General features: G+C 42.1%; 1 protein-coding gene across 1 annotated transcript in view; it reads right to left on the minus strand.

Moving 5' to 3' along the window:
- Positions 1-628: 628 nt before the first annotated feature.
- The window catches only part of arhgap35a (Rho GTPase activating protein 35a), a 59,841-nt gene continuing 45,402 nt past the window's right edge, over positions 629-15,067 (minus strand). Inside the window, 6 exon segments of the mRNA XM_034115305.1 lie at positions 629-4,370; positions 4,372-4,771; positions 5,343-5,448; positions 6,896-7,027; positions 8,577-8,654; positions 14,483-14,621. Of these exon segments, the coding sequence (XP_033971196.1) occupies positions 4,281-4,370; positions 4,372-4,771; positions 5,343-5,448; positions 6,896-7,027; positions 8,577-8,654; positions 14,483-14,621 (945 nt within the window). The 3' untranslated portion in view covers positions 629-4,280.

Consider the following 15,067-nt stretch of genomic DNA (forward strand, 5'->3'; position numbering starts at 1 on the left):
TGCTTGTTTTCTGTGTTTGAGTTAGTTTGTCAGATAATTGGTTTGCAAAATCATTACCATGTAGGCAACGTTTCATCTTTTTTTTTTAATCACACCAACATTTATATTGTTTAAAATGTTTTTTTGATCTTATCTCTTTTTCTTTACCTTTTAAGTTATCCTGCTGCAATCCATTAGAGATCACCAGATAAATCTAAAAGGGTTGCAAAATTGTTAATAGGGAAGAAATGAAGAATTTGCACATTAATAAATCACTTAAATCAATGTATATTTTTAAATATAATATTTTTGATAAAACCTCAGATGTACACGATAACTTGCCCTGACTGCACACTTCTGATTAAAAAAAAAAAATGGTTTGGGAAATTTGGAGTGTTGCTGATCAGATCCAAGTTCTTCCTTGAGATTGAAAACAGTCATTTGACAAGGAAAAAAGTAAGTTCAAGTTCAGTAGCTTTACCAGAGCTTTGTCGAGTTGAATTTGAGGTTAGAAGTCGATTCAGAATTCATTACACCAACTTACAGACTGTGTCCCGGGACAATCACATTTCTCCTCAGACTTCATCAGGATTTTCTTGTCTGTTCCATGTGTCAATAATCACTCGTGTGTAACAAAGAGACAAGAAGCAAAGGTTTAACAAGATTTGATTTATTAACTATGATACAGATCACATAAGGCCTTGCTGTATACACCATTCCCATCGAGACAAATTACCATACTCAGCAAATAATGACAGTTTTTTTGTTTGATGTTATCATTTCACTTTACAGTACTTCATTTATTTTTTATTATTTTATTCCCCCCCCCCATTATTTCTTAATATTTTTTTATCATCTCTTAAATAGTGAGAGTGGTGGAGCCCTCTTCCTTTGTTGGGAAGAAATCATGCACTATACTGGGCTGGTCTCTCAATCGTTCACAAAGAAATTGTTAAAAAAAATGCTTTGTATTTTTTAATTATTAAAATAAAACATAAAGAAACTTTTTTTTTTCTATCACCACTGACTAAAGGGTAAAGTGTTAGACCCCCTAACATACCAATAAACAACCATTTGAATATAGTTTTGCTTGTTTCTCATTTTAACTTAACAGACATCTGTCACCATTGTTGCAAAAAACAAGAAAAACAAAAAAAGAAAGCAATGCAGCCACATATCATCGCTGAACCAAAGTCACATTTTTAATTCAATTGTTCTTCTAAATTGTCACTTTGCTTCCCATCTCTCCCTCTACCCTTTTTCCACAGTCTTTGGCTGCCTCACAGTCAGTTCAGTATTAACACATTGATATACACAGGGAACGCCACTGGCTGGCGTTCACACACACAAGTACCAGTGGTTACCCCTCCTTCCTCCCTCGGTCTCCCAAATAATGATCCCATTCACACGTTCCCTGTCTATCTTCCCTCCCTCTCCCTCTCCCCAATCTCCCCCCCATCTCTCTCACCCTTTCTCTGAGGATCAGTGTGTGTAATCTGGACGAGCTAACAGGGTTACACAGCGGGGTAATGACCGCAAGGAGAACTGCATTCCTCTCCTTCACGTTTATTTGGATCACGCTGGTGTCTGGCTGTCAGCCAGGCACAGCTTGATAACATGTTAGCTCAAACCCACCCACCCAAACACACACTTTTAATTCCTCTATCCTCTAATCACACACACTCACACACTAGGTAAATAGGTAGTGTAGACTTATAAAAGCTCCTTTAAGAGTTCAGTGTTTGGTTAAAAGTATTTGTTTTCTTCCTGTTGGGCAGAGATGACAGTGTGGGGACATGCAGAGATGCAATTCACTGTCAAACTGAATAAGTGACCTTGGTGAGCATCTGCTTAACATTAACACGCACAAGTTCCCATGCGCACACACTTTCTCAAGCTCACAGAAACACTCATGCGTGCACAAACACACACACACACACACACACACACACCAATGAAAAGCAGCTTCGATCAGGGCTCAGCAATTCTCATCGAGCCCCATCTCGCTGGTTTCTACGGTAACAACAGGCTGGGCTGAGGAATTTTGTGATGCTCCGCTCCAGTCGTGCAGACGGATGAATGGACTGTCTGTTCGGTCTCCTGTCTCTCCCAGACCCAACTGTCTCCCTCGGATTGGGTATGACTAGGGGGTGCAGTGGCATGACAGTGACAGCCGGGAGAGTCTAGTAGTGGTTACACTCTTGAACATTTGATTTGGGTCTACAAAGAGCAGGTGCGAGTCTCCTTTCCAGAGGTGCTAAGCTGTGTCCTTAGAGGAAAGCGTGCTGGGGGCTGGAGCAGCGGTTACCAATTATTTCCAACAATAAAAAGCCTTCCCCTCCCACCTGTCAAAGCTTTAGCCTCACTTCCAGCTCTTACTTTCTGGCCCATAATGCTACATTGTGCCACAATCTCTTCATTTCCCTTCACGTTTGGGAATTGGCATGCACTCCTTTACAAAGGGGCCGAGTGCTTTAGTGAAGTGGAAACTAACAACAAAGACAATCAGGCAATTGTATTCACTGCATGTGTAATTGGCTGCAATGTGGCCACAGAGCATAAATCAATATAATCTCAAATTATTTTCACCAGATTGAAAAACTAATGTTATTTATTTTAACTATAACAATAATTGAGCTCTAAATTCTGACATGCAGTGATGTACGACCTTAACCATTGCACCTATAAGAGATTCTGATGCTACAAAAACCACAGTAGGAAAATGGTGGTGGTGGTAGAGGTTATGGCTGCAATACCCATTTCTTCCTCTAGATGTCAGTGGTGTGCTTCCAGAGAGAGAAGGAGAGTAGGTTGCACTGACAATAAAGTGAATGGTGGCTGTCATGTCATGGCAGCTACAATTTAAAATGTGCCTCAAAGTGCTCAGAAAAGTGCTTTTTGAACAAGGTCCTTACTGTGGAAACTGCATCGCTGACTCACTCTTGAAACCACCACAGCGTGAAAGAAGCAACATGACAGGTGAAGGTCCAGCACTGGAATTATTCCCACTCTCTGCCTATAGGGACATTCAGGTAAAACAAAAAGGCATGGATACATGTGCACACAGACAGATAGACAGTCACACAGACACTTACACACAAGGCCACTCATTGAGCAATAGGCCCCGGGTTTCTCTGCATTTCCCAAGATTTTGTCACAGAATAAAAAAGTGTTGGGATAGTGGGAATGTGAATGTAGAAAATAAGATTTAGACCAATCAAAGTATCCACTTTGCAAGCTGTTCTCTTGATGTGTTTACAAATAGAGGACATGAGATTTAAGATCAACCCGAGAGAATGCAATCAGAAGGATGAGAGGAGCCTTCCCAGAATGCAAAGGGTGTGAGTTCCCATAATCCTTTGCTCTTATTTACTGTCTAGTAGATCTGGTCGGTTGAGATTTTTTTTTTGTATTTGGCATACTGCCTCAACTGAAACTGATTTTTCTCTGAGTGTGTGGCTGTGTGAGGGGTTGATAGATAGGAATGTGTGTGTGTTGCGAAGGACAAAACATCCTGTTGGGTGAGAAGCAACACGTGTTCCTTGCCTAAGTCCTCTGTACAGTGGCGAAATAAACAAACATGTGTTCAGGACTCGCTCTCTGCTTCACTTAGTCCCAGACACAGGCTTCCAGGTGGGTCAGTAGGTGTGTTGGATTGCAAAAATGTGCACCGGGCACCAAAGTTACCATCACAGTTAGAGGCTAAGGGGCTGAGGAGAATGGTTGTCAGAGGCACTCTGGCCACTGGGTGTTTGTGTCAAGTTTGTGTCTGTTTTGTGTGTGTGTGTGGTGAAGCAATCCCAACATAACAAAGTTCACATTCCCCTTCACTTTACTTCAGAGTCCCTCCCCGAGTCCCTTTAACAGTTCTTGGCAACATCTCACTCACTAGTGTGTTTGTGTGTAGGTTCTCTATAAGGCAAGGAGGGCAGGTCTGGATGTAGTGAGACTGAGAGACAAAGGGATAAAGTGGCAAGTAGGGAGAAAGAACATACTGCCAGTTCAGAGGCTCTTCAGCGTTCCCCTTTTTTCTGCCGTGTGTGTGTCCATTTTTCTAAAAGCAACCGAGGCTCAAAAGCCCCCTTATTTCTCCCAAACATGTAGGTTTCTCCCTGTACTGTACATACTGCATCTCAATCAATATCTCCCAACTTCTCTTCCTTCTTCCTATTCTCATTTCAATTTATCTTCTTAAATTCCTTCCCAAACTTCAAAATCTCTAATTCTAAACCCTTAAATCTCTCTGAATCTAGTTATCCGTCTTCTTTGTTTTTTTTTTCCTCTTTCCCTTGATCCCTGGTTCACAGCGTGTGTTGTTCCGTAGGGGGGTGATGGGGGTGCAGGGAGGGCGGCAGCAGGGCGGGGATCGGGGACTGGGGGGTGGCAGGGGGGGGAGTGGGGGGGGGACTGATGTTTGTGGTGGTGGTGAAGGTGGTGGTGGTGGTGGTGGATAGGAGGGCCGTAGTGGGGAATGACAGGAGGGGTGGCTGGGAGGACGTAGGGGGTCAGGGATGGAGCCGGCGAGGATGAGTAGCCCCCCGCCATGCAGGAGTAGGCCGAGGTTCCTCCTCCGGACATGGTGGAGGTGGGGGAGCCCGGGAGGCCCTCGGCCAGTGGCTGATTGTAGAAGAAGTATGCGCACTGCTGGATGAAGCTCTCGATGATTGTCTGGTAGGTGCGGGTGGCCGTCAGGGCGTCCATGGTGGTGAAGTCTGGTCTCATCAGCGTGGGCCAGAAACAGATGGACAGGTTCTCACTGGTCATTAGGTTCGACTTGTTGTTCTGGCTCACCCTGCATAACACAAAGAAAGCAATACGTTTATTTAATTGGCCACAAATCACCCGCTCATTTTTGTCCAGCCTTGAATAATAATAATAATAATAGCTTGGATTTATATAGCGCCATGATGGCAGTGATTGAAAATTGCATGAAATGGGCAAATCAGCAGGATGTCCAGACGAATAAACTAAGGTGTATACTGTGTAGTGTATGGGTGCAAATTAACCGTTATTATAGGTTACTAAATGTCTTGTATTTTTCAACCAGCAGTCCGAAACCCAAAGATGATATAAAGCAGGGAAAAGAGAAACATTTCAAATTGGAGAAACTAAAGTGTAAATAATTGGGGGGGAAATCCTGTTTTACCCTTGAATCATGTTGCTACCCCTCAGTTTTATCCTTGGACGTGTGGGTATTGACTCAAACTGAGAACCTCTGATCCATACTATAGTTTGAATTCAGACTCAACGATTACATAAAAAAAAAAATTCTGTGATGTCACCACTAGGTCACTTGACTGGGTGACCGGCGGTGTGGTCAGCAGGTCTGTCAAAGGTTGACTCTGACCCCGTCACTCACTCACTTGATCAAATGGCTGTTGACATATTTGAAGACCTCGTAATTCTCCTTGGGGAAGCGGCGCAGAATGTCCTTCATCGTCTGGAAGCGCTGCTCCCTATCATTGATCTCTGAATTGTTGAAAAGAGAGACAAGAGAGAGGTTAGATGAGGGAGAAAAGTGGCTGAAAAAAATGATGTCGGGGAATCTGCGGGAAGGATGTCAGGGGAGTAAGAGTTAAGTTGAGAAGGGATGGGTCGGGGGGAGTGCAATGGAATAGAGGAGAGTTTGAACAGCATAGTGGAAACAATTTGATTCAGCTCTCAAAAAAATCCGTGCAGGACACAGTGATTTAATCCTACAACAGACCGAGTTTCACACTACTATACTATATATTATAGTATAATATACATCTCAGAAAAATAAAGAGACAAAGACCACACACATTTCGGAGGAGAAAAATGCACCCATCACAATGTCCTTACAGATCACAGTAACTCACGCACAAACACATGCATACACTGGGTGTGTTAAGCCTGATGGCAGCGAGCGGTGAGTCAGAAAAGCTGACGTCACCAGCTAACACAGTCCATCCTGTGTGTGTGTGAGCGAGGCAGAGAGCAGCAGTGGGAACAGCAGATGTTCTCTCGTCCACATCACAAACATGAGTTACAATCAGAGAATTCAAATTTGTATTCCCACAATGAGGTCAGTGTGGATCAAAAACAGATTTCAGGCATAATGACTTAACACAGCCCCAGTTCCCCCAGCTATACATCCATCATCGGTAATCAAAACATAACTTCCTACGGCTTATTTAAAGTAACGTCACCATGACAATATGCATTAAAATCCACCCGCCCAGCTTTTTCTGTACGCCTCTTTTTCTCCACCTCTCAGTCTGACAGTAGAAAGCTGAAAGTCTGAGAATGCGGAGCTCAATTTGCTGTTTTCTACCAAATGAAGGCTTTCTTGTCTCTTAACCCCACCTCACTTTTCTGGTTTCACTCTGTCTTCCTTTCCTTTATTGTGGTGCAGGCTGCAAGAGCTTTATCAAGTCTCTGTCACAGCTGAAGAGTCTCACCGGGGCCGTTAAAAACACACACACACAGAGCTTGGTGAGTGACAGCAGCCATGCGGCCCGGGGGTAAATCTCTCTGGCACGATGCAAGACTAAGCTATGCCTTAAATCTCCATTTTTGACAGATTACAGGACACAAAGAGAAGAAGAGAGGCTGTGGAGAGCGCAGGAGCACCCTCGTTTATCTAACATATGACTGTTTTTTCATGACTTCGCCTATAGTGTTCCTGCATCCCTCCATCATGGGCAATCATCCCAACCTCCTCCTTCACTATAGGATTGAAATATTCTCTCCTCCATCCGTTATTTTTCTCCTTTCCCCATTTCCCCACAGAGGGCAAATCCAATTCTCCCCATGGGTGGATTTGTGTTACAAGAGCTTTGCTTGTTAGGTTAAAGAAAAGTTACAAAGAAAAAAGGAAAAGGGTTTAAAGCAAAATCCAATACACCTCAGGTTTTCTGTGCCCTGCCCCACACCCCGGAGCCCCAGGACTTACTGAAGGCGTCCACCAGCTCCCCCTGCATGCTGTAGGGCACCAGAGGCTCGGGGAGCTCGGAGAAGAAGGCCTTCATGGCTCCGGCCACTGTGTTTATGGTGAAGTCTTTCTCCACCAGGTCCAGGTTGTGGTCTGTAAGAAAACAATGGAAAGACGACATTTGAAATACAAAACACACGTATTACACATCTTTTTTTCTATATGCAGACAGTAAATAAGACAGGTGGCTTCTTTGCTTAGTCAATGTTGATCCAACCATGGAAGAGGCTATACAATGATACCGTGAAACAGTATTAAATAAAGGTTAACAAAACAATTTGGAAGATGTCTCAAAACTCATCCCTTCTCACTGCCTTAGACATTTTCTGCACATCTTTTGAAAAACATCTTTGATTTAAATAAAAAGCACTTCATTGAAGTCATGATTATTCTTGTTATTATTACTAACACCAGTATGTCATATAACTGAACTAAAACATATCCAACGGCAGTAGGTTGCTAGATAAATAATTGAACAGTATTTTATGGAAGTAATGCACTCATAATATTCATTTGTATGAATATGATTCAGTCTGTTATTAAAGTCTGGTATGAAAATCATCTATGGTTATTGACTTTCTAGGAAATCTAATGAATGATGTAATGCAGTGAAAAACAACTGTTGTGTTAGAGGTTATTTCCATACTTCCCACTGTTGTATTAAATTGTGCACTAACAGGTCTGTTCAATTCATCATTTAATCAATAAGAATAAAATAACAAATAGCACCTTAGGTGAAACCATAGGATTATTATTATTTTGCTCAATACAAATATAATTTGTGAAACAGCTCAGTTCCCCTCACTTCGGTGTGAGGTAAGGAGGATAGAAAGAGAGAGTGTATGGTGGTGTGAGTGTGTGTGTGTGTGTGTGCCGGGCCCCGAAAATTAATTAGAAAAACCCATTTTCTGATAACTTTTTACTTTTAAAGGTAGTATGTGTAGAAAGAATAAGAGGCTATGTAGAATAGGTTAGTGAGTTCTTGAAAAGTCTGAGGAGAACTCCCATTTTGAGAGTTTTCAAAGTGCCGTGCTTGTGATGCTGTTTTGTCCTTTAACGCGTTATCAGAATCTGCAGCGGGCTGGTGAAGTGCCATCTTTAGAATGGCTTTGAGACTCCTTGCCTGTAGTTTCACCTTAAATTGTCTCGTCCCATTGGCCGCCGGCTCAGAATGATTCAAAGTCGGGCTTCAACTCTGATTACCTGTGTTGGATTTAACCTCGACTAGGAGCCTACACACACACACACACACACAGGCCACCTTGCTCTGCTCTGTACCCTGGCAGGGACATGCTTCATTAACCAAACCAATCTGCTGGTAATTAACTGCCCACAGCAGATAGACACACGCATGGAGACACATATTGAGAGCTCGTGTACGTGCACACGTGTGAACATGCATGCGCACAGGAGCAGGTAGAAGATTAAGGAGGCAGGTCTACTGTCTAAAAGGAAGCCAAGGCCAATTCCCCCTGTAGAATTAATGCTCCCTGGTTAATTAAGGGGATCCAGGCTTGTTATAGATAGAAGCTGACATACACGTCTTTGTAGCTTCTCTTTGAACCCAGCTTGTAAGTGTACAGCTGAAGCAAGAATGGGCATGTGTACACTTGTACTCGTGAGTGCTGAAATATTAACGTACCTTGCTCAAATTGCCGCTGCATGCCCTCCATCTCAGCCTTGTTTCCGCTGACCCTGTAGATGCCCTCTGTTGTCAGCCCTAATGAAGAGAGAGAGAGAAAAAAAGAATGTTATTAGCACAATGTTCTGCATTTAATTTGCAACCTTGATCCAGTATTTATAGTAGCTGGTCAGTCACCACCAAGACTCTTAGTGTATCACTATGCTGCGTTTGGATGCACTCCTAAAGGGCTGAAAAATAAGAGCTAAAGCCGGCTGCTCTAATGGCCTCTCCTTATGTCCCCTTCCTTCTAAACACACAATTAGCACTATTTATTAAACCCATAAAGCACTCCTGCAGCCCTGCAAAGAGCCCACCGGTGCACTGTGACAGACTGAGGCTACCTTAATAGCCACACACTTTAAAATGACTTGAGGGACTGCAGATGTCAAGAGCTTTTACTCTCCTCATCTAACTTTATTCTGTGGAGAATAATTACTCAGAATTGTAGAGCTTTCTTTAGACACTCAACAGTCAAATTGCATCTATATATATTAAAGGGCCACACTGAGACTTTGCGGCGGAATAGTTATTATACTAAAATGTACAAGTTTGAACTCCTTTAATGTATTTTCTCTTTTATTTCTATTAAGTGCAAAATATACTAATTCAAATGACAGGACAAAGGAATGTTTTATCTGCTTACAGCTATAATTTATCCAGCTATAATCTAATAATCTTATATAGTTTGACAGTTTCAAAGATTTAACAACCAACAAAAAGGTTCGACATTGATTCTTCACAAGTCTTGAAGGCCATTTTAGTTCATTCACTGTCGAGCTGGCAACCACTGACAAACTTAACACATTTTTCCTCACATACTGTATACTTTTCATTTTACAAGGGGAAAGAATGCATTAGCAGCTTCAAACTGTCCGCCCTTCTACGCATTTCAAATTCAACAGCAGAAAACCCTCGAGAAAACTCAAAACACGTCTCTGAACGCCCAACTTCAATTTGTATTAAGTCTTACTAAATATTCCCTGAATTAAATAGTTATGTCATTTGCAGTAGGCCAAGTAAATATAACCTTTAGTCCTGTATTTACGCACTGCATCCGTGTACTCAGTCATGGAAAACACAAGCAAGCAAAGTCAAAGCAGGACAACGTCTTTTTAGTTGAACCAGTTTCACTGCTCTTTAATGCAAATATTTAGTTAGCCAACCACATGGACACAACACATTCAGGCATGTAGACATGGGCAAGGTGGTCTGCTGAATGTTAAACCAAATAGCAGAATAGGGAGGAATAGGAATTTCCCTTTTAACATATCAGGGTTGTTAGTTCAACAACTAGGTTCTAGAAAATGTCAACAGTGGCCTCCATAGTCAACATCTCAATCCAATAGAGCATTTTAAATGTGGTGGAATAGGAGATTTGCATCATGGATGTGCAGCAGTCAATTCTGAAGCAACTATGTGATATTATCATGTCAACATAGACCAAAATCTCTGAGTAATATTTCCAGTACTTGTTTGAATCTAGTCACAAATAATAAAAGGCACTTCTAAAAAGGCATAAGTTGGTCCAACAAGGTACTAGCAAGATGAAGCTAATTAAGTGGCCATTGATAAGATAAGGTTCCACCTCCCACACTTGATATTCTGTTTTCATTTTCACTTTGGTTGGAGACAAAGAGCGATCCAGAGGGAGTGAAGGAGAAAGGGAGTGGCAGAAAAGGAGGGCGAGATAGAGAGAGGCAGGGAGGAAATGGGAGAGCTTTCAGTCAACGCATACAGCATCGATCTCCTCCTTCTACCAATCAATTATCCACAAAAGCTTTTCTAGCCAGACACTAGGAAAACAGGGATGGGAGGAAAGATAGTGAGAGGGGAGTAGTGGTGGGGAGAGGGAGTGAGAGATAGGGGCAAAACAGGACAAGCACCCAAGTATGAGAAAGATAGTGGGGGGAGAGTGAGGGCGCATGGGAGTGAGGGTCAGGACTGATGAAGGAGAGAATGGGAAAAAATGAAGGGCTTAAGATAAGGAGGAATATATAGAGAGACGTGTTTGAGACAACAAATCACTTCAAGGATGGAGATTGCAGGAGAGTGATAATAACAGCAGAGAAGCCACAAAGCAATGGGAGGGTGGGGGTGGGGGGGGGGGGGATGAAAGGGAAAAAATATAACAAATAGAAGAGTTTTACTTGTATAGATATAATGAAAGCATGAACCGCATCCTCCTTCTCTGGGGTCAAACAAAGCACTCGGTGCCTCCTGGGGTCAAGGTAAATATGAGCACTTCCCCTAGCAAATACATTGTGTTATTCTGCATCTCTAACCAGGCTTTTATAGTCAATCAATTTGACAGTGCAGTGGTAATAAAAGGCTTTTCTCAAGCTTGTATCAGATGTAGAAATAAAACAACTTAACAGCTTCCATCATCGTCAAGTGGGCAAAAACCGAGCGGTAAATGTCCTTGGAGTAAGCGGCTGTGCTCCTGCAGCATGTTACTGCCTTATAACACTCCAGCTCACCACATCAGCTCAGACCAGAGCGGCTGATTTCACAGTTCACCACGAAAAACTGTTGGTCGCTGGGTGCTGCCCTTTACGTCACTACGGAGGCAGCCACAGCCAGAAGATATGCCCCCACAAGCTAACACACACATCACTTCTGTACCCGTGAGCAGAACACACAGCGAGAAAAAGCCAGAGCTGAATAGAGATAACAGCAGTCACAATGGATTGATTTTATAATGCTGCTTTTCCACAAGCTCACAATGCATGAAAATAACACAAAATACCATATCTACTCCCTTTATTCTCAGGGACAAAGGGAGTGAGCTAGGAAGCGCAATTAAGAGAAGCAACAAAGAAATAAGACGTTTGAATAGGAACAGAGAACTATTTTTTCTCCAACAAATGCCTTAAAAAATGTGTGTTTTATCCATGAAGTCAACGTTTTCTCACAAGTTACTATACAATTTGGCTTCAGAAAATGTGTTTTTGTATTAAATATACCAAGTTCATCATAGACTGTAAGAGGTTATTGATGACATTAAACAGACTAGTGCAATCCCCCTTCGGCCGATTGCTTGGCCTCAGGTTTTGCTGTTTGCAGCTCTCCCGAGAACCACTCATCCAAACAACTTCACACTCGACACAGCACTTCTTCATGTCCTCAGCAAGTGACAACAACACACGCGGCAAGTGTAAAGTCGCTCAGATGAAGGTTGCTGAGAAAACTCAAAGGACATATAGAGATACCTTCCATTTTAGTTTTACAAGAATAAAAAGGCAGGAACGCTGTGTTTATGCTTGAGAAGGAGGAAAAGGGGAAAGGATATAGGGTAAAGCTGCTTTACAATGTCACTCATTATCAGCCAACGCTATAGAGACAAACATAGTGTTAGCGCTGTATGGTAATTTCCTTTGAGTGTTATTATGCCTACAGATCGTAGACACAGATTCGGGATAAGTAAAGTCTAACTTACAGCAGCTACAATCGAAGCTAAACAGCACATTGTAACTCATTTCCCTTTGCAGTCGCAGTTATTCTCTTTGTGGGTGTGCCAGTCTATACGGCAAGTGTTCAAATGTAAACTTAGCATTCCTGTGCACGTTAGTTCTGACTGTGAGATGTGTCAGGGCACACTTAGCATATGCATACTCACATAAATCACACAGAAGCAAGCAAAACACACACAGAAAGGTGCTGAGCCCACATTCTCCCAATGTTCTACCTTTGATATTGATCGGACAGAGGGAGCAATGGGGCAGAACATTACCTGGCAACCCCCTAGTGAAAAACACGCTGACACAATCGCACCAACAGACACACACACACAGAGCTTGCTGACGAGAGGAAAGAGTGAGAGCATGAAGGAGGGGAGGGACGACGGGGACTGCAGGTGAAAAAAATGGAGAGAGCTGGCGATAAGATGTGGAGAAATATTAATATGAGTTCGGGAGGAGATGAAAAATTCAATGTGACATGTGAAGGTACTCGTGGAGACAGAGGGAGAAGGATGACTGGAGAAAGCAGGAGAGGAACAAGGGCACAGGAGGAGAGGAGGAAACGGAGGATTAGGCAAAATACCAAAGGAGGGAGTGAGAGTAAGAAGTGGAAAACATCCTCATGTGCACCCACACTGTTGTGTATATGAACGCATATTAAACCAGTTTGTCCTTCATCCAGAACTAAGTGCTGTGACTGCTCCAGTTAACACCTGAACAGGGCGAGGTGAAATCTAAAGCGATGCCTTGTTATCTAGAGCTTTGCCCCTATACTCCCTCACAGAGGAACACGCTGGATGTTTTGTAAGGCCACAGTGATCCACAAGTACAGAGTCTTTAATCAGGGCAGAGATTGCAGTGGAATGTATTTGCATGCAACACATGCAACTCACTTTAAGGAAGGTCATGAAAAGACACTTTTAAGCAAGTCATTTGCACATTTTCTTTGGCATTTATTAGATGTATAAACTAAGTATTTCTTTTTTCTATTATACGGTTACTTTCATCAATGTCATGTTCTCTGTTTGTTTACAAGAAATCTGGGGGGTTGAAGCAACCTTGGCGGACTTTACGTTTTTTATATATTGACATATATATATAAATGTTTTTGTATGCGTGGTCCTTGTTCATTTAAGACATAATACTAGTAAATAATAAAAATAGTCTAGAAATAGTCAAAATAGTCTAGTTGTTTTATGGCTCCTTAATGTCTTGAAGCAATCTAATACTAGGGATGCTGTACTAAGTAGGGGTCAAATAGACAGTACTCACACAGATCTAGTATCAGTAAATGCTCCGGAAAACACAATTAAAGCGCTAACTTAACAATATTCTTTAAGGTGTTTCGCAGTAGAGGGTAGGTGACTGACTAATGACTAAATAATTATTACAGCATGGCCAAGATTAAACAGACGCATACACATATTCATAAATACTCTGCGACCCTGACCTAAGTCGCCCCTGGTTTAGTGTAACAGCTGGTGGCAGACTGACGGGAAAGCTGGCCATCCCGGGGCAGGGGGGCCCCAGCAGCGCCTGGCAGGGGGTTAAGCATCTGGGTAACAGGGTAGCAAGGTTAGAAGCAGCCATCTAACCACATTTATACTCCATCTACTCCCAAAGAGGAGAGGAGAGTAGAAGAGAGGCAGTACTGGTTTTGTGGAAAAAACATCCACGCCAATCTCAAAGTTATTTTAAGCAGGTGAGACTATTTTAGTTAAAAAACCAAGAGCAATTCTAACATTATGCTCCACAACAAACGTATTTGTTTGCTAAAATTCCCCCTTGGCTTTTCTCATCATCACATTGATCGAAATGAGGCTCAGACTCATTTGAAAGTTTACAGAAAGTACTGTAGCCACTGGAAACAGAAGCCAGCATAATCTATATGAAGCTTTTACTCAAACCAGTTTGGGAGTTGCCACAGAAACAATTTCTGTGTAATATACATTTACAAACAAGAAACAGGCTTAATCCAAGGATTTCGTCATACCTTATTTTGCTTTACTTTTAAGAGACAACTATTTAGGCTATTAAAAAAAAGCACGTTTACAGCACAAAATGCTTCACTTCTCCGGAGGTGCTTACCTATAAAGCCTACAGCTCAGCAAAGCACTACCATCTATACAAAATGCACATGGATACAAAGGCTGCCTGTGATTTAAGGAGTACCACAGAATCACACTCTTAGCAACGTAGACCACAGTATTCTCACCAGGGAGGAACAGATAAGGAAACAGAAATAAGAAAATGACAAAAAAGCTCAAAGGACATGTAAAGCATAGAAGCAAAATGATAATCATTTCAATAGGTAACACTTAAAAGAATAAAAACAAAGGCTTGTTCGGCATTCGATTGGATGACATTAAGCATCTCTTTATAAGGTAAAGTAAAACAGATTCTTACCTGTTGTTTCAATAAAACGGATGCACTTCTCAATGAAGACAGGAATTGGCCTCTCAGGACTCAGGACGGTGACCAGAGGCAAACCAAAGTAGTTGCTCTCGGGTTTTGAGATGGAATGCCTGGGTTTAGCTCGTGGTTTCTAGAGGAAAAAGAACAAGAGAACAAATACAATTGGTTGGTGGTCTCAAGTTGTAGATTTAACATCATTTGAGTCCATTTGACATTGACACTGCTGACATAGGCATTCATGTCTAAGATTAAGCTGAGCCTAGAGGCCTTGTACTTGAAATGTGACTGTTTTTTGTTAGTATCTACTTGAGCATAAAAGATGAAAACACACATGCACACACACCCATCCCGCTCATTCTTTTCAAACTGATAAGCAATCAAACATTCCTGACTTGAATCCTGCTTTGTGCATACATGAGATATGTATCAGTTGCTTCATCCCTCTGGTCTCCTCATATTTACCCTCCTTCTTTAGGCATTCTGTGTTTCTCTTTCTCTCTATACTGCATTGCAGCTCTAGGATAATCAAACTCTGTTATTCATTGCTAAATTAATTTCTCCTGTTATTCTCCTGTT

This window comes from Trematomus bernacchii, unplaced genomic scaffold (assembly GCF_902827165.1).
Source record: "Trematomus bernacchii unplaced genomic scaffold, fTreBer1.1, whole genome shotgun sequence".
Classification (NCBI taxonomy): Eukaryota; Metazoa; Chordata; class Actinopteri; order Perciformes; family Nototheniidae; genus Trematomus; species Trematomus bernacchii.